Genomic DNA, 24,057 nt, shown 5'->3' with positions numbered 1-24,057 from the left:
TTGTCTCACACTCATGACCTTTCTTTTCTTTAGTTGTTGTTACATACATATTTCTTTTGTTTTTCAAGTCAGGGTTTCTCTGTGTAACAGCCCTGGCTGTCCTGGAACTCACTCTGTAGACCAAGCTGTCCTTGAACTCACAGAGATCCACCTGCCTCTGACTCCCAAGTGCTGGTATTAAAGGTGTGCACTACTACTGCCTGGCCATATTTCTTAATATATAGATATACCCTGCTTAGTCTGTGTGATGTTACTTTATGTATTTGATTTCAGGGTTGACTACTTGGCATTAGATGACCAATGGGGGTGGTGTGGGGGGGATCTTCCCTGGCCTAGAATATTTGTTTGTTTGGAACAAGGTCCCTCAATGTAGCCTGCTGTGTGACCAAACTTTTTCTGGGGAGATTCAGCACACACACATCTGCTCACTCTAGATAGGGATTCCATAACAGACCAAGATGTGAATACCTTCCATATTCCAAAATATGGAAACTAGATTCTGGTGACCCAATGAGTTTTATTGGTGTTACTTACAGGAGTAGAAATGACTCAAAGACAGCTTTATCACCAAAGCCCACCCCAGCGTATGTGGCAGCTTACAAAGCTGGGAACCTGGAGCACAGTACACAGCCTGCACAACTCAGCAGGTTGGAGAATATCCTTTCCAAGTGCCTCAGTTGGTCTAAACCTCATCTAGGTAGCTGATCTGGTCTCAGAGTCATCTTTGCAACTTTTCTCCTATGAGAATCGTCTTTGCAACTCAGCTTCAGTTTGTCTGATTGGACTCTCAGCTTTTGTTGTTTTCTCTGGCAGGGAGGGGCCTAGTGGAATCTGGTTAGTTTCAGGGACTTCCTGAAGGTATTTTGAGTTGTTCCCTTTCCTGTGTAAAGAGCTTCTCTAGGATAGAATGTTTCAATCTCACAAAAAGCTGTTACACAATACTCCACAGCCTCCTCCAGTTCTTACATCCTTTCTGCCCCCTTTTGCAATGATCCCTGAGCCTTGAAGGAGGTGACTACAGTTGTCCGTCCACCTATGGTTAAGAAATAGGCCACACGTCACAGTAGCAGTCACTTGTTCTCAAAAGCTTCACCAGTGGTTATGAGTTGAGGCTGATAACAGTGATCCATGGGTGTTAATGCACATGTTTGGCAGTTTGACAGGCATACGACACTTATCAAGTAAAACTATAGAAGTTGCTTCCCCATTGGGGCTTCTGATCTTCCAAGCCACAGGTTTTGTCCTGGCTTACAGTACCAGATGTGAATTTCCTCTTTTAGAGTAGATCTTAAATCCAATTGGAAGGCTGTTGGCCTTATCCATGATAGCTAAGCCACGATTGCACAAGCAGGCACATTTTGCCTGGCATATTGATATTTTAGCACACGTGGGTCCATAGCCAAACAAGAATGTTGGTGACAGTTCTTCACCAGCAGCCTACATAGCACCCTCTGAAGCTATCATAGCCAGCCAGCAGGGTGGGAGTTTCTAGTTCAGTCCTGGCTAATTTCTCCATGTCCCACAGTCAAAGGATGTACATGTAGTGTCTTTGGCAATAACATCTTACAGTCTAGTCCTGGCATACAACCAACAGAAATAGCGATAGCTTTTTATGATTTGTGGGGCCTGAGGGGCTTTCCTGGCCAACAACTCACAGGAAAGTATCCCACTCTCAGTACTGGAATTTTCATTCAGTAACCTTCTGGCCCCTGGGAGTGTCCTTTTTCACCCATGTAGGATACCTTTGGGAATTTTTTGTTTTGTTTTGTTTTAATTAACCCAGCCCCAGTACGGTTGCAAAGTAGTTAGAAGTACCGTTATGCCTGGTTGTCTTTCTAATGGCTTTCCAAATCTGCAAAACCCTAGAGGTTATCATTGTGTCATCTATATAACAAAACCTTTTCAGAGGATGGGCAGGACAAGGCAACATCCCGAGCCACCATTCCATAACAAATAGTGGAGCTAAAAGATAACCTTGGTGAAGTACTCTGGAAGTCTGTTGTCACCTGTTCTCAGCAAGTGTCAGGTGACCCCATAGGCTCATAGCAAGAAGATACTAAAGTCAAATATAAGCAAGGTCTAATACAGCATGAGACAGGCTCTTTCATTGCTTGTTTTAAAAATCTTCCTCAGTTCCACAGTTCAAATGCTGAATATTTCCTGATCACACTAATTTTTTTGCATTGGACTATTGTTAATGCCCCCACCTGCATACTGAATTATTGCTTTTTCTATTAAAGGTTGGACTTGAGGAGTATCTTTTATCTCTTTTACCATGTTCTCCCCTTCCTCCTCACTCTGAATCTTCCCATGGGTTCCAAGTTCTTGGATCCAAGGAAGGGCTTTTGAGCTTAGATCTGACTTGTACTTGCTTTTTCCTCTGGCACCTAAGCCTTAAGAATCAGCAAGGCCAGCTGGAGAGATTTCTCAGAGGTTAAGAGCACTGGCTGCTCTTCCAGAGGTCCTGAGTTCAATTCCCAGCAACCACATGGTGGCTCACAGCCATCCATAATGAGATCTGGTGCCCTCTTCTGGCTTGCAGGCATACATACAGGCAGAAACCCTGTAAACAAAATAAATAAAAAAAAAAAAAAAAAAAAAGAATCGGCAAGCCAGCACCTCCATCTTATCTTCTCATTTGTCTAATTTACTTGCCAAATCAGAGGCTAATACAGAGGTACTAGCCACATCTCCCTTTCCTGTTGTAATTGTTCCTTTATACAAACAACTTCCTGTTTGGCTGCCATCTTGGACTCAGATGCATTTCTAACTACACACAGCAGAGGCCAGGCAAGCTCAGCGGCTCTTTGACAATCTCGACTCCTGTGCACTAATCTCAAGGACTGTAAAATTTCCTCTAAACCTTTAACTGTTTCCAGGCCATCTTCATATTCATGTGATAGACCCCACTCATCAAGCAGGCATGCCACCCCATACCACATAAATGAAGACTGCTGACCTGGGATTCCTTTCACAGACACTCCTAATCCTAAGGCTCAGCCTTAATTGCTTGTCTCACTATGTATAACAAGAACCATGCCTCAGTACCATTATCATCTCAACATGCCTGGGGAAGAAACACCTTGTCCTGAGTGTGTGCAAACTGATACAGATGTATAAAAGAAGACAAATATGATACAAAGGATACAAAAAGTATTGTAAATAGTTGAGAGTCTTATTTTTGCTCTTGATCCAGGATAGTCATATATAACATTTATTATTTCTTAATTTATATGTGAGGATTGCAGTGTACCCAAATGGATGCATAATTTTTTCCTAGAAGGTGAGTGTGTGCTTTGTTTTGTCCTTTTTGAGACAATATCTCATATAGCTTGGGCTGGCTTCAAATTTCTATGTGGCCAAGGATGACCTTGAACTTCTGCTTCTTGCTCCCAAGTGCTGGGGTTACAGGTGTTTGCCACCATGCCTGGCCTTTAGTAATCATATATAATCATATATATAATTTGGTTTTTCAAGACAGGGTTTCTCTGTGTAGCCCTGGATGTCCTGGAACTCTCTCTGTAGACCAGACTGATCTCAAACTCAGAGATTCTCCTGCCTCTGCCTCCTGAGTGCTGGGACTAAAGGTGTGAGCCACTACCCCCAGTCAGTAACCATGTTTTTAAGTGACCGATTTTATTTTCTTTCAGGAATGCGCCTGGCTCTGGCTGATGCTGGTGACACTGTTGAAGATGCCAATTTTGTGGAAGCCATGGCAGACGCAGGTATCCTCCGTTTGTACACATGGGTAGAGTGGGTCAAAGAAATGCTCGCCAACCGCGACAGCCTCAGAAGTGGACCCGCCAGCTCGTTCAATGATCGTGTGTTTGCCAGGTAACCCTGGGCCAACGCTGTGCCGTGGGAGTGGCCGAGTGCTCCTGGTTTTCTCCTCTTTTTCTAAAAGAAGTTAAATGATAGCAGTAACTGCTGTTTGTCGAGGCCTCTCTGTGCCAGACACTTCTATCTGACTCTAGCCTCAAAGCCACCTCGTGCGCTAACAGTGTAGCTGGCTCAGCTTTGCATATGAAGAAGCTGAGGCTTAGCAGTTATTTTGTTACATGCCTTGATGTAGTAATAGGAAACTTGGGATGTGAATTTGTCTGTATCTCCAAAACCTCTGTATAATCTTTCTCTCAGGGTTTCCCATAACAGTAGCATAAAATGGTGATAGGTAAACAGGTTAAGAGAAAGGAGGAGGAGGACCTTTAAAAAAAATTTAAGATGCTTGTTGGCCTTGTTGGGAGAGATGAGAGAGACGACACAGACTTGCTGAAAGGACAAAGTGCCTACTACCTGGGAAGTCGGTAGCAGGAGTAAGGAGGACTCGGGGACCCCGACGTGGGAATGCTGGGCTTCTTGGAAAAATAGACAGTAGTCTTGAAGGGAGGGGAGAAAACACATAATAATCCCTGGGAAGGGTATGGTATTTGAAGTGCAGTGTATGTAGGTGAGAGTGAAGACATGAAAGAGATCAGGGCCAGCTCAGGTCAAATTAAACCTGGGATGGTGAGAGATGTGTTTCCCAATAGCTGATATCTATTAACATCTGTAAATCCTGGCTGCCGTCTTAGGTGATTTTCATAGTGTGTTAAGGATCATTAACAATGATTTCAATGAGGAAGTATTTGGGGAGACAGGGTCTCACACTACCTAGGCCTGGCCTGGAGCTTAATATCATCTTGCCTCAACCTTCCAAGTACCTGGATCACAGGCCACCATGCCCAGCTCCACCAAGAAACTTAACAATCAACAACAAAAACACTGTTAAGTCTGTTACTATAAATAGGAGCCCTGGATAGTGAAAGCTGACATTGCATACAAGTGGGTAGACAAATAAACTGTACAGTTTTAAGGGGGACAAGGCAGTTTTTATATTGGGCAATTTTTTTTTAAGACCAAAAAATTTAGGAGAGAGAGTGTGTGTGTGTGTAAACAACCTCAGGCATTGGTCCTTGTGTACACCAGGCTAGCTTGCCTGGGGGCCTCATGGGATTCCCCTGTCTCAGCCTCCCATCTCACTTTGGCGCGCTGATATTACAGACAGGCACTACATCATCTGGCTTTAGTTGAGCCCTGAGCATCTGAGCTCAGCCCTCAAGCTTGTATGGCAGCCCTTCACTCACTGAGCCATCCTCCTGGCCCTTGTATTGAGCAGTTTGTAATGTTTTTGGTGTCATACTCATTTTGCTGGTTATTGATCTATGTATTAGTTATGTATATATTTATATATATAAAATACATAAGTACAATCCTATGTCATGTAAATATATAAAACATAAATATAAGTATACAATAATACTTTAAAATACATAAAATATATAGTTGCCTTTAAACTGAATAGATTTTCTTTCCCTATTCAATAGTGAAATGAATGCAGGAATTATAAAAACAGATCAAAACTATGAAAAAATGATGTTTAAAGAAGCTTTGAAAACAGGTTTTTTTGAGTTTCAGGTATGCTATTATTTTGGTATCTAAAACATGTCAGCATTAATATGGTGTATTTCCTCCTTTTTCTTCTTGCTATGAAATAATTGCATGTCCAAAGTATAGACTGAAAATCTTCTCAGTGAGTTTCTGAGTTTTCTGATAAATTGTGATTTTAAAGTAGTTTTCTTTGACATTGTGTCTGTGGTATCTACTTAGTATAGAAAATTCTGCTCTTATTTTACCCATGAGCATTAAGAAGAGGTCCTCCTGCCTCCACATAGGCATGTACCACTGTGTCCCGCTGCACAAAAGCATTTTAAATTGATAAATATGAAGGCAAAAGTATAATTAATTGCCATAAACATGAAAGCAAATGCTTTCTGAGTTTTTCCACAAGGTGTCAGTATTTTTCCAAGTTTGGCATTTCAAGGGCCACATGTAGCTTTACTCAATCAGTTTTGTAAATGTTACATTGGGGTTTATGTAACTTGGTTTTCAGATGTGGTTAAATAAGGCCAAGTGCTGAGCGTGGACATCGTGCATTCATAGCCCTTTATGTTAGTGTTGCTCTGGGCGCTGCTCAAAGCCTGACCTTAGAAAACAGTGCAGAGATCTAGCTTTATCCCTCACTGACATAACCATGCCTTAAAATGCCTTAAAAAAAAAAAAAAAAAACAACTGACCATCATGGTCCCATGCTTGTAATCCCAGTACTTGGCAGACTAAGGCAGGAGGATTGCTGTGAGTTGAGGTTAGCCTGGATCAAAGAGTGTTGTCATAAAAATAGAGGTAGGGCAAGCGCAGGATACGTAGCAAAACCCTGTCTCAGAAACCCCAAACCAGGTAGACAAACAGACAAAATTCTGAGACTTGTTTTTGTTCTTTATTTTTCTTGCAGTCAAGAAAATTGAAACACTTTTCTGGTTTGTTTTAAACCCAGGGCCTTGCATGTGCTAGGCATACACTCTTGCTACTCAGCTACATTCTTTCTTGAGAATCATTAATATGAAGATATAATATTCTCTGGACAAAAGATTGTTTTTATACTGTAGAGTTTTAAAAATAAAGTGAAACCTTTATAATAACTTATGGAATTTTTAAAAGACTTAATGCATTAAAACCAAGAAACTGAACATTTCATCTTTATTTTAAAGACGATGAGGAAAATGATAATTTTGAAATTTTATATAGGCTTCGAAAGATAAATACCGTGAACTGGCCACAGAAGGGATGCACAGAGAGCTTGTGTTCCGGTTTATTGAAGTTCAGACAATCCTTCTTGCTCCCTTCTGTCCACATTTGTGTGAGCACATCTGGACACTGCTGGGAAAGGTAGGTACATACATCATTGGGTTTTAAATGTTGTGGGTAGTGTGGTTTGGCCTTAGTAAATAAGTGTTGTGATAATGCTGTTACTCATGAGAAGTTCAGGAATAATACTAGATTCATCACATCATCAGATTGAAAGAGCCATACAAGACAGATCATCCATGTGCATTTGTACATACACATATGTATGTGTTAGAAATGTGATCATGTGCACATTGTTTACTATTTAATTCCCATCTGTATTTGCGTATGTTCAGATGTACATTTGAATGCATGTGTAATATGGTTCTTCCAGTGGTTAAAAAGGTGGAGATATTTTAGAGAGCTATAATTAACAGAATGAGGTACTTATGAACAAAGATATAAGAGTATATTTACATAAATGTTCTTGTTTTATATAAAATTCCTGGCATATATAGGGCTGCATGTCAGGATGCTATGTCACATTCATTTTTCTTCTTTTTTTTTTTTTGGTTTTTCAAGACAGGGTTTCTCTGTGTAGCTTTGTGCCTTTCCTGGAACTCTCTTTGGAGACCAGGCTGGCCTTGAACTCACAGAGATCCGCCTAGCTCTGCCTCCCGAGAGCTGGGATTAAAGGCGTGCGCCACCACCGCCCGGCGCTATGTCACATTCATAATATGAAGATAAATTCAGTTATCTCTCCTTGGCTTGCAGATCAGTAGATTGGCCTGGTTCATGTTCCTTTCCAGCCTCCTTAGCCAGGTGTTTGTGTTTTCCAGTCTATGAGCACATGTGGAACTGTGCTAGTGAGCTATATGCTGAATAGCTATACTTTTAATATTGGATGTATTAATAGGATAAAAACTGAGAGCATGCATAATTTATATAATAATGATTAAATTTAGGCAAATTAGCATTACATAATTTTCTTTGAAAGTGAGCATATGTGTGTGGGTATTAATATGCTTGTACAAATGGATGCTAATTAAGAATGTAGAGTCAGACTTCACAGCTTGAATTCTAGGGAACATTAGATCAGGGACTGGAGAAGTGTGCTATGTGCAGTCAGGTTTGAACTTGGGGCACACGATTACAGATGGTAGCCGTGGTGTGAAACTGTAAGCAAGGCCTGGAAAGCAAGTGTTTAATCTCACTCAGTCATGTTTTTTTTTTTGTTTTTTTTTTAAAGCCTGATTCAATTATGAATGCCTCATGGCCTGTGGCAGGTCCTGTGGATGAATCTTTGATCCGTTCCTCACAGTATCTCATGGAAGTAGCGCATGACCTTAGATTACGTCTCAAGAATTATATGATGCCTGCTAAAGGGAAGGTAAAGTCATCCTTCAAACGTTTTTTTGTTTCTTGTTTTTTTAAATTAATTATTTATTTATGTTATGGTATGTGCATTGGTGTTTTTGCCTGCATGTATGTCTGGACCTCCTGGAACTGGAGTTACAGACAGTTGTAAGCTGGGAATTGAACCCAGATCCTCTGGAAGAACAGCCAGTGCTCCTAACCACTGAGCCATCTCTCCAGCCCAGTTTTTAAAAAGATCATTACTTATGATATGTGGTCATATAACAAACTAGTGAAAACTAAGTGATTAAAATGGGTAGTCCTGTGTGTACTGTGGATACAACTCTGAAGCATATATGTTCTAATTGTTGAAGGTCTGAAGCATGTATGTTCTGTTAAAGGTCTGGAGCATATATGTTCTGTTAAAGATCTGGAGCATGTATGTTCTAACTGTTAAAGGTCTGGAGAATGTATGTTTTAACAGTTAAAGGTCTGAAGTGTGTATGTTCTAACTGCTAAGGGTCTGAAGCATGTATGTTCTGTTAAGGGTCTGGAGCATGTATGTTCTAACTGTTGAAGGTCTGAAACATGTATGTTCTAACTGTTAGCAGTCTGAAGCATGTATGTTCGAACTGTTAAATGTCTGAAGCATGCATGTTCGAACTGTTAAATGTCTGAAGCATGCATGTTCAAACTGTTAAATGTCTGAAGCATGTATGTTCCAGCTGTTAAGGGTAGTAGTCTAGGTGCTGAGTGTTCCCATCTTTGGTTTACACAGGACCCATGTTTTTCTTTTCTTTTCCTGTGCAGAAGACTGACAAGCAACCACCACAGAGGCCCTCACACTGCACCATCTACGTGGCAAAGAACTACCCTCTTTGGCAGCACGTCACCCTGTCGGTCCTGCGAAGCCACTTTGAGGTGATGTTGATTCCCCTCAGAACTGTTGTGGTATGATTGTTCTCACTGTCAATTGGCTGTGCCAAGAAAGCCACCGTGAATGAAGGATGGAATCAGTGATTGGCTGACCCTGCTCTCCACGTCCAACCCTCCCCATCCAAAAACCCCGGAAATCCCCCTCCACCCTCCCTTCTCTCTTCCTGTCCCTCTCTATCTGACTTCCTCAGTCCTCCAACATATGGCTAATCCTGGTCAGCCAATCCCTTATAGAGGTCTGCCTGCCCCTACCTCCTGAGTATTGAGATTAAAGGTGTGCCACTACTCTTGACCCTAACTGTGGTGGTATTGTGTTCCCCAAAATATTGTGTACCCTAATAAATTTATCTGGGGTCAGAGAACAGACAGCCACTAGATACAGAGGCTAGAAAATGGTGGCACTCACACCTTTAATCCTAGCATTCCAGAGACAGAAATCCCTCTGGATCTCTGTGAGTTCAAGGCCACATTAGAAAGAGCCAGGCATGGTGACACACGCCTTTAATCCCAGGGAGTGAGCCTTTAATCTCAGGGAGTGATGGTAGGAAGCAGAAAGATATATAAGGCGCGAGGACCAGGAACTAGAAGCGTTTGGCCTGGTTAAGCATTTTAGCTGGTTAAGCTTCAGGCTTTCAAGCAGCAGTTCAGCTGAGAGCCATTGGGATGAGGACACAGAAGCTTCCAGTCTGAGGAAACAAGACCAGCTGAGGATCCAGCGAGGTGAGGTAACTGTGGCTTGTTCTGGTTCTCTGACCTTCCAGCATTAACCCCAATACTTAGCTCCAGGTTTGTTTTATTAATAAGAACTCTTTAAGATTCATACTACATCTAACTTTTCTTTTTTTTAAAATTTTTTATCTGTATGATTATAGTATGTATATGTATATTATTTTGAATACATGTTACCTGCATGTATGTCTGTGTACCATTACATGCCTGTCCATTGGTGATATGTGATAACTGTCTTTTTTGTTTTGTTTTGAGTAGATAGAAATGACACTATTTTTAGCATCAGAAACTAGGGGATTCTCTCCCTACCCCCCCCCCCCCCCCCCCCCCCCCCCCGACCCCCAGGAGACTATTCAAAAGCAATCATATTTCAGGGCTAGAAAGATGGCTCTTGCCGAGGACCTGAGTTTGGTTCTCAGCACCTACATCAGGCAGATCACAACTGCCTGCAACTCTAGCTCCATGGGGATTTGATACCTCTCACCTCTGTGGGCACCTGCTACACAGACACACACACAGACTCACACACAGACACACGCATGCATACACTCTCACTCACACAATTATGGGGGAAAAAATCTTCCCAAAGCAGTCATATGTAAGTTTTATATAAGCAATGTATTGCTTTCCTTTTTAACATGACCAATGAAATGATAAGATCTTTGAACTTGAGGAGAAGACCTTTATAAGACTGCGTCAGTCTTTTACCAGGAGGGGCTGCCTTTATTAAGAAAGGCAGATATTCAGTGCACCGCACTTGTGTTTCTCATTTGGACTGACAAGCAGGCCTCTTCTGTTCAGAAAGGGATCTTTCTGCATCAGCCACTGAACTTGCACTTCATCATGCTAGGCTGAACACCCTCTCCAGCAGCTACCCTCTATATCTGGCACAGTTCCTGCAGGCATACCTGTGGTCTCGTATCATCTTTTAAATATTTCTCTTTACACTCCTCTCCTGCTTCCATTTTTAGGCCAACGGTGGAAAATTGCCTGATAACAAAGTCATTGCTTGTGAACTAGGCAATTTGCCAGAATTGAAGAAACATATGAAGAAAGTTATGCCATTTGTTGCCATGATTAAGGTGAGTGAGTATGGACCTTGGACAGCTATGACCACTTAAGAAAAGCTAGGATAGAGGAAGGAAAGAGAAAAAGCCTTCACAATCTCCCCCCCTGACATGCTAAAATAGCACTTTTCAGTCAGTGCTTGTAAGACATGAACAGTCAGATTTTGAATTTACTTGCACAATTGCTGAATATATGAAAATATGTATTCCAGAAGAAAATTAGGCTTAGAGTTGCTGCACTGACTTATTCCCATGCTCTGCCTTTCTTCCTTTCCAATTTTGAGGAAGAAAGTACGTTCTTTGGCTCATGTTAGGGTATTGTTAGTGGATCCTTTGACTGGAATGACATTTCCACATTTCTGTGGGTAACTGAGCAGCATGCATTACAGTGACCGTGGCTAGATTCGTGGATAGAACAGTGGCTGTTGATGTTTTGGGCTGGTAAGTTCTTTGTTATGAAAGAATTGAAAGAATTGAGTTCTTCAGGATCTCAGTATCAGATTTTTCTTTTCTTTTTTTTGGTTTTTCAAGACAGGGTTTCTCTGTGTAGTTTTGGTGTCTGTTCTGGATCTCGCTCTGTAGACCAGGCTGGTCTCGAACTCACAGAGATCCACCTGCCTCTGCCTCCTAAGTGCTGGGATTAAAAGCATGCACCACCAGCGCCTGGCTACTTATTTTTTAATTAATGAATTTTTTGGTACAGGGTCTCACTATGTAGTCCTGGCTAGCCTGAAACTCTGTAGATGAGACTGGCCTCAAGCTCACGGAGATCTCCTGCCTGTTTTGTTTTTTTTTTTTTTTGTCTGAGACAGGATTTCTCTGTTTAGTCCTTGCTGTCCTAGAACTTGCTCTGTAGACCAGGCTGGCCTCAAATTAAAAGCTCCTCCTGCCTCTGCCTCTGCCACCTCTATGCTGGGATTAAAGATGTGTGTCACCATGCCCAGCAGTAATATATTCTTAAATAGTATTCTTGATGTGCCAAGCAAAAAAATCAGTGGTTTTGCAAATGTTGAAAATGATTGATGAATCTGAGAATAAGAGAATAGCTTTCTTGGGCTGGGTATGTGGCTCATGTGGTAGAGAGCATGCTTACTGTGTCCAAAACTCAGGGTTTGATCCCTAGCACCACACTAAACCAGATGTGGTGGTACACACCTATAATTCCAGTACTTGGGAGGTGGAGGCAGGGGGATAAGAATTTCAGGCACTCCTCAGCTACATATTAAGTTGAAAACCAATCTGGGTTACAGGAGAGCCTGTTTCTAAAGAAAGTGCCTTTCTAGTACTTTATGGGAAAGGAAACAGAACTTAGGTGATATGTTAGTCCATTTTCTGCTGCTATAACAGAGTACCACAGACTGGATAATTTTTTTCTTTGTCTTTTTGTGGTATTATTGGCAATTAAATGTAGTGCTCTGCACATGTTAGGCAAGCATCCTACCATGTGGCGTCCCTAGCCAAGGCTGGATGATAGTTTGTATAAACACGGGAGTTTCTTTGGCTTGTGGCTCTGAAGGTTGGGAGGCTAAGAGCAGCACTGGCCCCTGCCCGATGGCCTTTGTGCCGTGTCACCACGGGAGAAGGATGGGTGAGGAGCACCCGCAGTACACCTGGATCAGTAGCTGATGCCCCCTATAGAAAGGTGCCAGTCCACTGCAGATGGTAGCCTGTGCACAGTGGGAACAAAGCGGGTCCACTTTCCCAGGAGTGTAACGCATTGTGTTACACAGCTGTAGGTGTACCTAATGAGAAGGACCACTAAGATTATGTTTGGAGTAGCAGGTATTTAATGTTGAAGAAAATTAAGAATGAGAAATTGTTTTTTGAATATCACAAGATTATTTGAATACTAATATAGTATGACAGTGTCAGTTTTTCTTTAAGCTTTGCAGGAATATCTTTGGGACTTTTACTATTTGTTATCTTTGAAAATTAAAAAAATATTAGCTGAAGAGATTTTTTTCATAAATCCATTTGTACAGTAAGTCATCTAAACACACAGTTTTAAAACCACATTTATTTTCAATGCCTGAAAAACCCAAGCCTTCCAGTGTTTTCAGTTCTTCCTTAAATCTCATCTTATTTTAAATGGCAATTATTCTGAGCAAGTAATTTCATTAACAAGCAAGATAAGGGAAACCCATGAGTCAAAGACCTTTCCTTTACATGCTGAAATGTAAAGGTTTTTTTTTTTTTTTTTTGGTTTTTCGAGACAGGGTTTCTCTGTGTAGTTTTGCGCCTGTCCTGGAACTCACTTGGTAGCCCAGGCTGGCCTTGAACTCACAGAGATCCGCCTGGCTCTGCCTCCCGAGTGCTGGGATTAAAGGTGTGCGCCACCACCGCCCGGCCAAATGTAAAGGTTTTATCAGTTGAGAGAATGATTGATTACTTAGGAAAAATAGATTCTTTTAAACATATTTTTAATATGATTTTGTTTTTCAAAACCATTTGGCTGTTAGGAAAATATGGAGAAGAAAGGGCCTCGAGTCTTGGATTTACAATTGGAATTTGATGAGCTGGCAGTACTTATGGAGAACATAGTCTACCTAACAAATTCTCTTGAGGTAAGAGGGCCGGGGATTGCATAGCTAATTACTGTGGTTTTCTATAAAACCAGTCCAGCTCTACAGCCTGTGAGGATACTTTCCATAAACTTCATCTTCAGTCTTTAGAACTTTTACTAAATAATTAGTAAATGTTTTTCAGATGAAAGCAAATGAGTGGATATAAAAATTGCAGAAAGAAAATGATCTGTCACCTTATTCATTTATCAGTTATCTTATATGTAAAACATGGGCTATATATGGCTAGGGGTTCTCCCTAGATTGTCTTTAAAGCAATCAGGAGAATCCGAAGCACATGTGTGACACACACACACACACACACACACACACACACACACACACACACACACACAACCCATAGCCCCAAACCAGAGCGACACTTTTTTGTATTTAGATGCCTTTTGGAATGTGGCATAATAGGAAGGCTTTAATTGTCCCAATTTCAGACCTCAGAGTTACAGAATTGACTTAATTATAATCTGTGGTCCTAGTCCATTTTCAGTACAACTTACACAGAATCTAAAAATGCTTTCCCTTAGCTGAGGCAAAAGGAAAACTAATTTGCTGTAGAATGCTGTTAGAAGACTCAGAATGTGGCTCTAATGATAATGAAGACACTGAAAACCGTGTGGGTTTAGAGCGACTGCGCACTGTTTCCTGAACACAGCTGAAGGAGAGTTCTCCATGAGAACTCATTCTCACTGTGCATTTGTCGCTGGTGTTTGAGCCCGGAACCTTGTGCCTGCTAGGCCTGTTGATCACGAAGTCAAAGATTAGCAGACATATGTTTTATGTGTATCTCTAAATGCTCATGTATACATTTTTGTCAGTCAGGAACTCCTTTTAGTCTTTTCACGTGGACAGTAGGTACACACCTCAGAGTCAGATTCAGGAATCTGCAGTGTGTTACGTTACTGAACTATTCTGCTTATGTAACTTCTCCAATGATAAACTTTGGAGCTTCTGTTGTTTAGGTGGAAGGCTTTCATGCTGCTTTTCCTCTTTCTTATGTGGCGGGTAGATGTCAGATTCTGATATAGAAAGTGACACACACAACTGTAAAGAACAACGCCATTAAACAGCTAAGATGAATGAATGTTGATAACATTGTACATTTCACTTCATGTTTGTAAGGAAAACAATAAATTGTACAGATCATTTCCATATTAAGTGGAGAAACCAGTTTGCTCTTAATGAGATGAGGTGGTGATTGATTTCAGCCATATTAAGTGCTGCTAATGACTTTTGTTTCCCTATCTGTTTAGCTAGAACATATAGAAGTCAAGTTTGCCTCTGAAGCTGAAGATAAAGTCAGGGAAGAATGTTGTCCTGGGAAGCCGCTTAATGTTTTCAGAACAGAAGTAAGTTGAAGAAGCCGTGTTGAATCATTGCTCCAGGCCTAGACAAGAGCAACATCATCATTCATAGGTGGAAGGAATTGAATAGGAAGGTTGAAATGGGCTGCACTTAGGTGTTCTGTTGCTCTGGCTTGTGCAGTACTGGTTATGCCTTATGGTAGTGTTATTTGTAGTTTTAAAAACCAAAGTAAGAGGCTCCGGACCATTTATCTATCTATCTATCTATCTATCTATCTATCTATCTATCTATCTATCTATCTATCTTTGGTTTTTCGAGGCAGGGTTTCTCTGTGTAGCCCTGGCTGTCCTTGAACTCACTCTTTAGACCAGGCTAGCCTCGAACTCACAGAGATCCACCTGCCTCTGCCTCCTGAGCACTAGAATTAAAGACGTGTTGCCACCACCCAGCTTTGAACCTGGTTTTTACTGAAAAAAAAAAAAAAAAAACCCAAAAAACAAAAACAAGCTAGCTGTGGGTGAGACTTTTAAACCGTGACAAAACTTTCAAATGTCTTATTCTGACTATCTGTTATGCAAGGCTTTTTGCTTTTTGGTATAAACCAGGCAGGTTCATCATCTTAATTAATGCTGGAATTGCCTCCTCCTTCTTATTTTTTGGTCATTATTGGTAGAAGTATATAGGTCTTACAGATTCTATTTAGTCTCCAAGAATCCATTCAGATTTGGACTACAATTATGACTCCATAGAATATCCTAATAGAGGACTTAGACATGTTGTTATTTGGACCACATTTAATTGAAAACTGGTCTATTTTGAAAGAGTAAGGTGATCATATTCATGGAGACCTTAGTTTATCACACCTGAATTTTATAATACTTTCATTGTCTTGTGGTGTGGCTTGCAGAAGTGCACTCATTTGGGCCGCAGAAGTGAATAAATGAAACAGTGTGTTTTATACAGCTTTAATATTCCCTGTGTGGATATGGAAGTTATGTCTGTAAAGTGCGTCTTCCTGTGCCTGACCTGTAGTAGAGAAGTTGAACAAATGATAGTAGTAGTGAGAAGAGAAAATGCTGCTGTTGTTATAGTCTGTCACCAGCACTGATACATACAGTTGTAATCCGTTTTACCAAGACATCTAGGTGTAAACATGAACTTTTTCTTTCATGTGTCTTGCTCATGATTTTATGCAGAATTAGAAATGTCTTTAGTGGGTATTGAAAATGTAGTAGAGGGGCTGGGCATGGTGGTGCACGCCTTTAATCCCAGCACTCAGGAGGCAGAGGTAGGCGGATCTCTGTGAGTTCGAAGCCAGCCTGGTCTACAGAGTGAGTTCCAGGACAGTCAGTGATACACAGAGAAACCCTGTCTTGGAAAACCAAAAAAAAAAAAAAAGAAGAAGAAGAAGCAGAAAAAGAAAAAAAAATACAGTAGAGATTGCCCTTATTTTTGGCAGTGTTCAAGTTTGATGTGTCATAACTTATATTTTTACTCTCCTAGCCTGGTGTGTCAATTTTCCTAGTAAATCCCCAGCCATCCAATGGCCACTTCTCAACCAAAATCGATGTCAGACAAGGAGACAGCTGTGAGTCCATAATCAGACGCTTAATGAAAATGGACCGAGGAATCAAAGGTAAAGTAGTTTCCTTGAAACTCCCACTTAGCAGAGGCTCGTGTATTTATGAGTTGTAAGTAGAAGGGACGGTATTACGCAGCTGTGGGAAGAGAATTGGGCCCCACACTGGGGACCTAGATCCTTTTGGTCTTGTTTGGGGTTAGGTAGTTTGGTAACTTTGTGCCGCTTAAGTGCCAAGCCAATCTCTTTTCTTTCAATGTCATGAGTGTTCTGGATTGGATATTTTTCCAGAATCCTATGTGGTTCTAGAATTACAATAAGTGATTTATGTTTCTTAGAGGTAATTCAAAATTAGAAACATATACCCTTAGTATTCTAGACTAAGTTATCCAGCTGGGTCTCTTCCTAGGGAAAGAGGAAAAATAGAATGAGTTTTTGATTGTCTTCCATGCATTAGCTTTTTAATCTTTTTACAATTACAGTGTAAGTATTACTGTTATTCCCCTTGTTTCGATAGTGAAGTGGAAGTTCACAAAGTAACTTGCAAAGTTTGTTCAGCTGGGAAATCACAAGCCTAGAATTCAAACTGTTGGACTCCAAAGTTTCTATTTTTTTCTTTTAAACAGTGTTTTTCCAGGCAAAATACATAAATAATCTCAATTTCTGATCTAGACTAGAGTACATGTTCTGTGATTTAAATTCAGTATAAACACCCTCTCCCCTCCCCTGCAGGTCTTACTATATACACAGCCCTGGCCAGCCTGAAACTTGCTATGTAGACCAGATTTCCTGAAACTCAGAGAGATGTGCCCGCTTCTGCCTCCTGAGTGCTGTGGCTTCCCCTTTCAGTATCAAATGTTTTAGTTTTCTTATTGCTATGAAAAAGCACCTGACAAGAAGCAACCTAAGAGAGGAAAGATTGAATCTAACTCCCAGTTTGAGGGTGTAGTGCACGGTGGCAGAGGCCTGGCAGTGAGACTAGCCCTCGGCTGTTGCCGCAGGGTCTTGACGTGCTGGCCACAGTATATCTGCTGTGAGGAAGCAGGTGGGAGAGCGCTGATGCTCAGCTGTGCTCTCTTTCTTCCTTCCGAGTCAGTCTGGACCCGAGTCCATGGGCTGGGCCACCCACATTTGCAGTAGGTCTCTCCTCAGGTAAACCTCTGTGGAAATGCCCTTACATATCCAGATCTGTGCTTCCTTGATTCTTAGTGCAGTCAAGTTAGTGAAGATTAACCATCACTCCAGCCAGGTCCTGGGTGAACATGAGAGGCAGGTTAGTGTGTCTCTAGTACTTTTCTTCAGGATTGTAAAGACTGACTAATGTCAATGTCCGTCTTTTAGATGATATTTATCTCTCCCTCTCTTCCCATCTCTTCTTCTCCCTCACTGTGTGTATGTGTTTTCAGACAGGCTCTTTCCATGAAGCCCTAGGTGACTTGAAACTTGCTATGTAGACCAGGCTGGCTTTGAACTTGTGACAATTCTGCCTCTGCCTCCTAACTGCTGGAATTGCAGGTGTGTGCCCCCAGGATTGGTCTTTTTCTCATTTAATTTTATGTATTCATTTCTTTTTCTTTTTTTTTTTTTTTTTTTTTTGATTTATTTATTGTATATACAGTGTTTTGCCTGCACACCAGAAGAGGGCATCAGATCTCATTACAGATGGTTGTGAGCCACCATGTAGTTGCTGGGAATTGAACTCAGGACCTCTGGAAGAGCAGTCAGTGTTCTTAACCTCTGAGCCATCTGCAGCCCCTCGTTTCTTTGCAGTGCCAGGTTTTGAGTCCAGGTTCTTGTACATGCTAGGCAAGGGGTCTCCCATTGAGTTATATCTCATTTTTTTATGACTTTTACTTATTATGTATGTGTGTATATGCACATACATGTAGGTCAGAGGCCAGCTTTTCAGACTTCAGTCATCAGGCTTGTGCAAACACCTGTACCTGCTGAGCTATCTTGCTGGCCCTCTTTTCTTTTTGATAGTAATTAAAATGGATTAGTTTGGGTTTGGTGTTACATACCTATATCCCCAGCATTTGGGAGGCTGAAGTAGGATGATCAAAAGTTTGAGGCCAATCTGGAAACGAACCTGTGATATACAGTGAGAGCCTGTCTCAGAAAAAAAGAGCTAGCCTACTTTCAATCAGTATAAAAAATTTCTTTACAGTTACTGTGATTAGGTAGGGCATTTCTTCCACTTTTACATGAATTCTAAGGATCAAGCTCAGGTGGTCAGGTTGGGCAGCAAGAGTTTTACCCACAGTGCCATCTAACCAGCCCAGCATAAAAATTTGCTTATGGTATTTATAAATCCCAACAGTAACCCGACTTAGGGAACTGTATTGAGTGGTCATATCCCATTAAAATAGAAGACTTGAGTTCACTTTCACATATGTTTTTGTTTCTGCTCTGGTTGGTTGTTTCCTGCGCTTTGGATGTCTGCTGAGAGTCTGCCTTGCGGTGTGTGTAAGAACAATTGTTGATCCTGGGTTTGAGGATTCCTTAGAGCACTGTTGATTAGGAGCTGTATGGAGTGAAAGGGTGGGAACTAGGCTATTGAAACTCTTGTCTGTAATTGAGGGAGAAACTACTGAGTCCGTAAGAAAAGTGAAGATTGAGTCCAGGCTACAGAGGAGGTGAGCTCTCCAGCTGTGGTGATTATGGAGAAAATGCTGTCCAGTTGGGCCTTGTAAGAGCAAGGGAAGTGTGTTAGGAGGAAGAGAGCGCCCACTGTGTTTCACCACACGTATAGTTAGCCACAGTGTACTAGTAAGGGATTTTATTTTATGAAAATGGTTTGTTGTAGCTGGGCGGTAGTGGCACACACCTTTAATCCCAGCACACAGGAGGCAGAGCCAGGCAGATCTCTGAGTTCGAGGCCAGAATAGGCTACAGAGCGAGATCCAGGACAGGCACCAAAACTACACAGAGAAACCATGTCTCGAAAAACAAACAAACAAACAAACAAAAAGGTTTGTAATTATAGTAAGTTATTTATAAACCTAAAATGTACTTTTTTGGGTTTTTTTTGTTTGTTTGTTTTTGTTTGAGGCTGTCGCTATGTAGCTCATCTGGCCTTGGGCTTCCAAACCTGTTGAGGGTTAGGATTTTTTTTTTTTTTTGGTTTTTCGAGACAGGGTGTCTCTGTGTAGCTTTGCGCCTTTCCTGAAACTCACTCTGTAGCCCAGGCTGGCCTCAAACTCACAGAGATCCGCCTGGCTCTGCCTCCCGAGTGCTAGGATTAAAGGCGGGCTGGAGGGATAGCTCAGCCGTTAAAGGCTAGGCTCACAACCAAAAATATAAGAGGGTTAGGGTTTTAAGTGTGGCCCCCATGCTTGGCTGTTGGAGTCATTTTCAGGTCATTGAGTGTGTTCATGTTGTACAGAATTTTTCATATTCCCAACCAAAGCCCTGTGTCTAGTAACTGTTGCCTCTTCCTGTTTCCTTCTAGTCCCTGTGACCACTGTTCACCTTCTTGCCTAGTCTAGGTATTTCACAGAAGTAGGATCTATGTATCTAGACTTTATTTTAAAGAGTAGATACACTTTATTAGTAAGCTTTTTTTTTTTCCCCTTTAAAAGATGTGATTCCTCACTCTGTTATCCAGCCCTGACCTAACTTAAGCAGTTTTCCTGCCTGGCCTCCTGAGTAGCTGGAGCTACAGGCAGGCGCCACTTTACCCAGTAGTACTTTTTTCTTTCTTTTCTCCCGTGGGTTGGTATGGGGAGCTAGCTCAGTCTGTAGAGTGCTTGCTATGCAGATGGGAGGCCTGAGTTTGGGTCCCCAGCACCTGTATTCAAAACAAAACAAAACCAGCCAGGTGCAGTGGCATGTGTCTGTAACCCCAAAGCTGAGGGATGTGTGGAGACAGATGGAGTTCAGATAGCCAGCCAGTGCAGCTGAAACAGCAAACTCCAGGTTCTTAATAAATAATAAGGTGGAGAGTGACAGAGGAAGACACCCAGCATTGACCTCTGGCTTTTGCATGCACATGTGAGTGCACCCACATACACGAATGTGCGCGCGCACGCGCGCGCACACACACACACACACACACACACGTGCACTGTTTTCCAAGATTCATGGATGTTCTTAAAGATTTGTTTTTTATTTTATGTGTATATGTATATGCCTGAGTGTATGTATGTGCACCATGTGAGTGCAGGCATCCATGGAGGCCAGAAAGAGGTGTCAGATCTCCTGTAACTAGAGTTACAGGTGGTTGTGAGCCACCTGTAACTGGGTGATAGGAACTGAACCTGGGTCTTCTGCAAGAGCAGCAAGTTTCTTAACCACTGAGCCATCTTTCTAGCCCATATAGGCATTTATTATGTTTCCTTAGTGAAATAGCATAGAATGGTAGATATGCCTTTAGAGCAAATAAGCAGGACTTGAAAATTTGAAAGTATGAATATCTAAGAAGCCTCTTCATATTTATATTGATTTTGTTTGGTCTTAAGCAGATTTTGTAGTAGGAAGAACTTGTAGCCCTGAAAGACATTAGAGTGGCTTTTAAAGAAAACAGATATTTGTGGGGACCTGTGGGGACCTTATTATGAGGTTGTGGTATACTAGAGGACGTGTTTCTGCATTGAAAATTGTATTGTGAAGTGTTAAATCGGGGACAGTGAGATGCCTCAGTGAGCTAAGGCACTTGTTGCCAAGCTGATGACCTTGGTCCCCACTGTGGGAGTCTGCTGGAGTTCATCTCCAACCTGCTCCCACCTTTCTAAGGGTTCTTGGGTTGAGGAGAGAAGAATGAGGAACTTTTAGATAGAAAGATAGCAATGAGGAGAAAGACAGCGACACAGGATAGCTTCAGGAGGGTCCTGGATCAATACCCAGTCACTCCATCCTTTATTCTTATGAGTTTTTTATAGAATGCCAAGGGGAGAGGCAAAAGACTTCCCCCTTTCAAGATCAAAGCACAATTAGAGCCAAGTGTAGACCCTTCAAAACGCCTGGTAATCACGCTCTTGGCCAAATCATCCTATTATGCAGCCCTGCTGGGTAAAGCAAGCTCAGATTCTTTGACCTTGAGTAAGGTCTCACTAGGAGGCATCTGTGGGCCACCACATCGCATGATGTTGTGGAAGAAGAGAAACTTAATTGACCTCTGAATTACACATGCATGCTATGGCATGTGTGCACACACACTCATAAAATAAATAAATTAATTAATTTTATTTATTTGTGTATGTGTGTGTGTGTGCGGGGGTGGTTTCCAGACAGGGTTTCTCTGTATAGCTCTGACCATCCTGGAACTCGCTCTGTAGACCAGGCTAGCCTTAAATTCAGATTCATCTGCCTCTGCTTCCTGAGTGCTGGGATTAAAGGTGTGCACCACCACTGCCTGGCAATTTGGTTTTTTTAAGATGTCAAATCAACTTCCATTTAAAGGTCCTCAGAACACTGCCTGGGTTCCTCAGAATTGTGCTGGCATTGCTTTCTATTTGTTGTCTTTCCTCATGGAGCCTCTGGTACAGTTTTCCTCTCTCTACCCATACAAGCTGTGAATAATATCATACAGTGTTTTAAGTTTGGAAAATGGTTAGATGCATTAGCGAAATTTGAAATTGGTATTTGCGTGAGAATCCACAGAAGAGATCTAACCTTGATACTTTCCGTAAGCCTTCAGGTTGCTTTGATATGTATGGGGGCCGAGCATATTGAGTATGTAAGATAGAAAAACAGTTCAATTCAATAACACACTTCATAGTCTGTCCGCTGCACTAGCCAGCGAGCAGTCCAATTAGTGCCAATTGTATTGAGGGTGATTATGATCTAGGGCCAGGAGGAACTAGACTCAAACCATCATTTTACTCCACAAAGGCCACTGAGCAACTCTTGATGATAATGACTTTAAATCACTCACACCTATGCCACATATGAACTAATAACTTGGAGGTGAGAGGCTCCATTTCATGTTGTCAGTCCCTAGGGGCTTTCAATTGCTTTTATCTTTTCTCTAAGTGCCTTAAATCTTGTGTGGTTGCAGACTTAAATTTCAACATTTTCGGTGATGACAGAGATCTAGGATAAGAATAGATAGGAAGGCTACTTCGAAAGCCCTATGAATTTATTGGCAGTAATGAACTACATGGCAAAACATCAAAGCAAATGTGTTGTGTCACTTAGAAGACTGATTGAGTGTTAAGGTTTCTTTGAAATAGTTTGAATTAGAATTGGTTGAAATGACGAGGGAAGACTGTTTGAGAGTGAGCTGCAGTGAATGTATAAAGTCTGCTGGCAGAGCTTGTTACTGCTTCTATAGCAAAATACTTGGTGCCGCCGCCGATGTACAGGTGAAATTGCAATAGCTGTTACAGTGAATTGTGTTCGCCCAAATAAGATGCAGGCTTGGGGAGACTCGCTGCCTCTCTCCTGTGTTAGGTTTCAGGGCTTGTGCTTTGTTGGTTTCTGCAGAGACTCTGAACACTCCCAGGCAGGGTTGGCTTTTATGGCAGATGCAGGTAATTGCTCTGTAAGCCCTGAGAGCTCTTCTCTAAACTTGCAGCCTTTCAGTCTTTGTTTCCCAGAGAGAAGAGAATGCCTGCAAGACTTGTGCTCTGGGTATGGCTGCCAGCTGCATTAATGTCTTCTTTGATCTCTTATCCCTTACAAAGCTCAGCTTTGTCCTCTTGAGACACCATGAGGGAATGTAGCTCACAGACCACCCAGTGATCTGTTTTAGAAAAGCTTGGAAGTAATGCGGGAAATGTCTTTGGGGGAGGGGCAGGTGAAGCATGACTGGCCACACTATGCTCAGAACGGCATAGACCTAGAGCGAACATTTGTGACAAAATTGTTTGATGTTGAGAAGTCTCAGAATTGGTTAAATAAAAATTTTTTGACCAGATTGTTGAATCATAAATTTATTCATAGGGCAGGTACTTGTTTGGTTTTGGGTTGCTGCTTTGTTTTTTGTTTGTTTTTGGTCAGGAGCCCTTTCACTAGCTTGCACAATAGTAGACCAGATGCAGGTCAGATTGGAGCTCATCTCAAAGTTGTGCCTCCCTCTGCTCCTCCTTCTCTTCTTGATTCTCACCAGCTTGTGTTGCAAGCACTTCTTATCTCTTAAGCAAAAGAAGAAATAGGTAGTACTGTTTCTCACAGTGAATTCTCCAAAAATAGCTCAAAAAAGGTCCTTTCACCAGCTGAGTGCATTCAAGAGCACCAAAGGTTTGTTGAAGCATGTAAAGATGATTTAAACCATAGGCTGGCACTTAAAAAAAAAAAAAAGAACACTATTTTTCCCCCCCTCTTAATTTGGTGTTCTGAATATGTTACATTCCGGGTGTGTTACACAGATTCTCTGACTGTTTGGAATCAGGTATAAAGCTGGAAGGGGATGAGTTTACTAGATGCTAGCTTGGCTCCTGAGAATCTGATGACAGTGCTTGTGTTTGGCTATTACAACTGGATTGTGTCAATCAATGACTGTATGCAGATGCTCATGTTGGTGATCTCTTCTGCTATAGATCTTTCCAAAGTGAAACTGATGAGGTTTGATGATCCTCTGCTGGGGCCTCGACGAGTTCCAGTCCTAGGGAGAGAGCACAGTGAGAAGACACTCATTTCCGAAAATGCTGTTTTCCATGTGGACCTAGTGAGCAAGAAAGTTCATCTCACTGAGAACGGGCTACGCACGGATATTGGCGACACAATGGTCTATCTGGTTCACTGAGCTCATGCAAATTGGAGATTTAATATGGTTTCTAAGGTACTTCTGCCCTGAGAATCTCAAGCTAGATCTACATAGACTTCATTTCTAACTGCTGGATTCTGTATGTAATCATAGTTATACCAGTTCACCTTTGATTTCTAAATAAACTTGCATTTTTTTTCA

The 24,057-nt window shown here is 41.6% G+C and overlaps 1 protein-coding gene across 1 annotated transcript in view; it reads left to right on the top strand.

Moving 5' to 3' along the window:
- The window catches only part of Lars1 (leucyl-tRNA synthetase 1), a 60,138-nt gene extending 36,081 nt beyond the window's left edge, over positions 1 to 24,057 (top strand). The window contains exons 23-32 of the mRNA XM_052742093.1: positions 3,651 to 3,834; positions 5,364 to 5,454; positions 6,622 to 6,762; positions 7,910 to 8,050; positions 8,827 to 8,937; positions 10,653 to 10,763; positions 13,208 to 13,312; positions 14,578 to 14,673; positions 16,133 to 16,265; positions 23,690 to 24,057. Coding sequence (XP_052598053.1) covers positions 3,651 to 3,834; positions 5,364 to 5,454; positions 6,622 to 6,762; positions 7,910 to 8,050; positions 8,827 to 8,937; positions 10,653 to 10,763; positions 13,208 to 13,312; positions 14,578 to 14,673; positions 16,133 to 16,265; positions 23,690 to 23,895 — 1,319 coding nt within the window. The 3' untranslated portion in view covers positions 23,896 to 24,057. The remainder of the gene's footprint in view (positions 1 to 3,650; positions 3,835 to 5,363; positions 5,455 to 6,621; positions 6,763 to 7,909; positions 8,051 to 8,826; positions 8,938 to 10,652; positions 10,764 to 13,207; positions 13,313 to 14,577; positions 14,674 to 16,132; positions 16,266 to 23,689) is intronic.

The sequence above is a fragment of the Peromyscus californicus genome, unplaced genomic scaffold, assembly GCF_007827085.1.
Source record: "Peromyscus californicus insignis strain IS unplaced genomic scaffold, ASM782708v3 Scaffold_17__1_contigs__length_78620276, whole genome shotgun sequence".
In the NCBI taxonomy this organism is placed as follows: Eukaryota; Metazoa; Chordata; class Mammalia; order Rodentia; family Cricetidae; genus Peromyscus; species Peromyscus californicus.
This window is presented reverse-complemented; position numbering and strand designations above follow the sequence as displayed.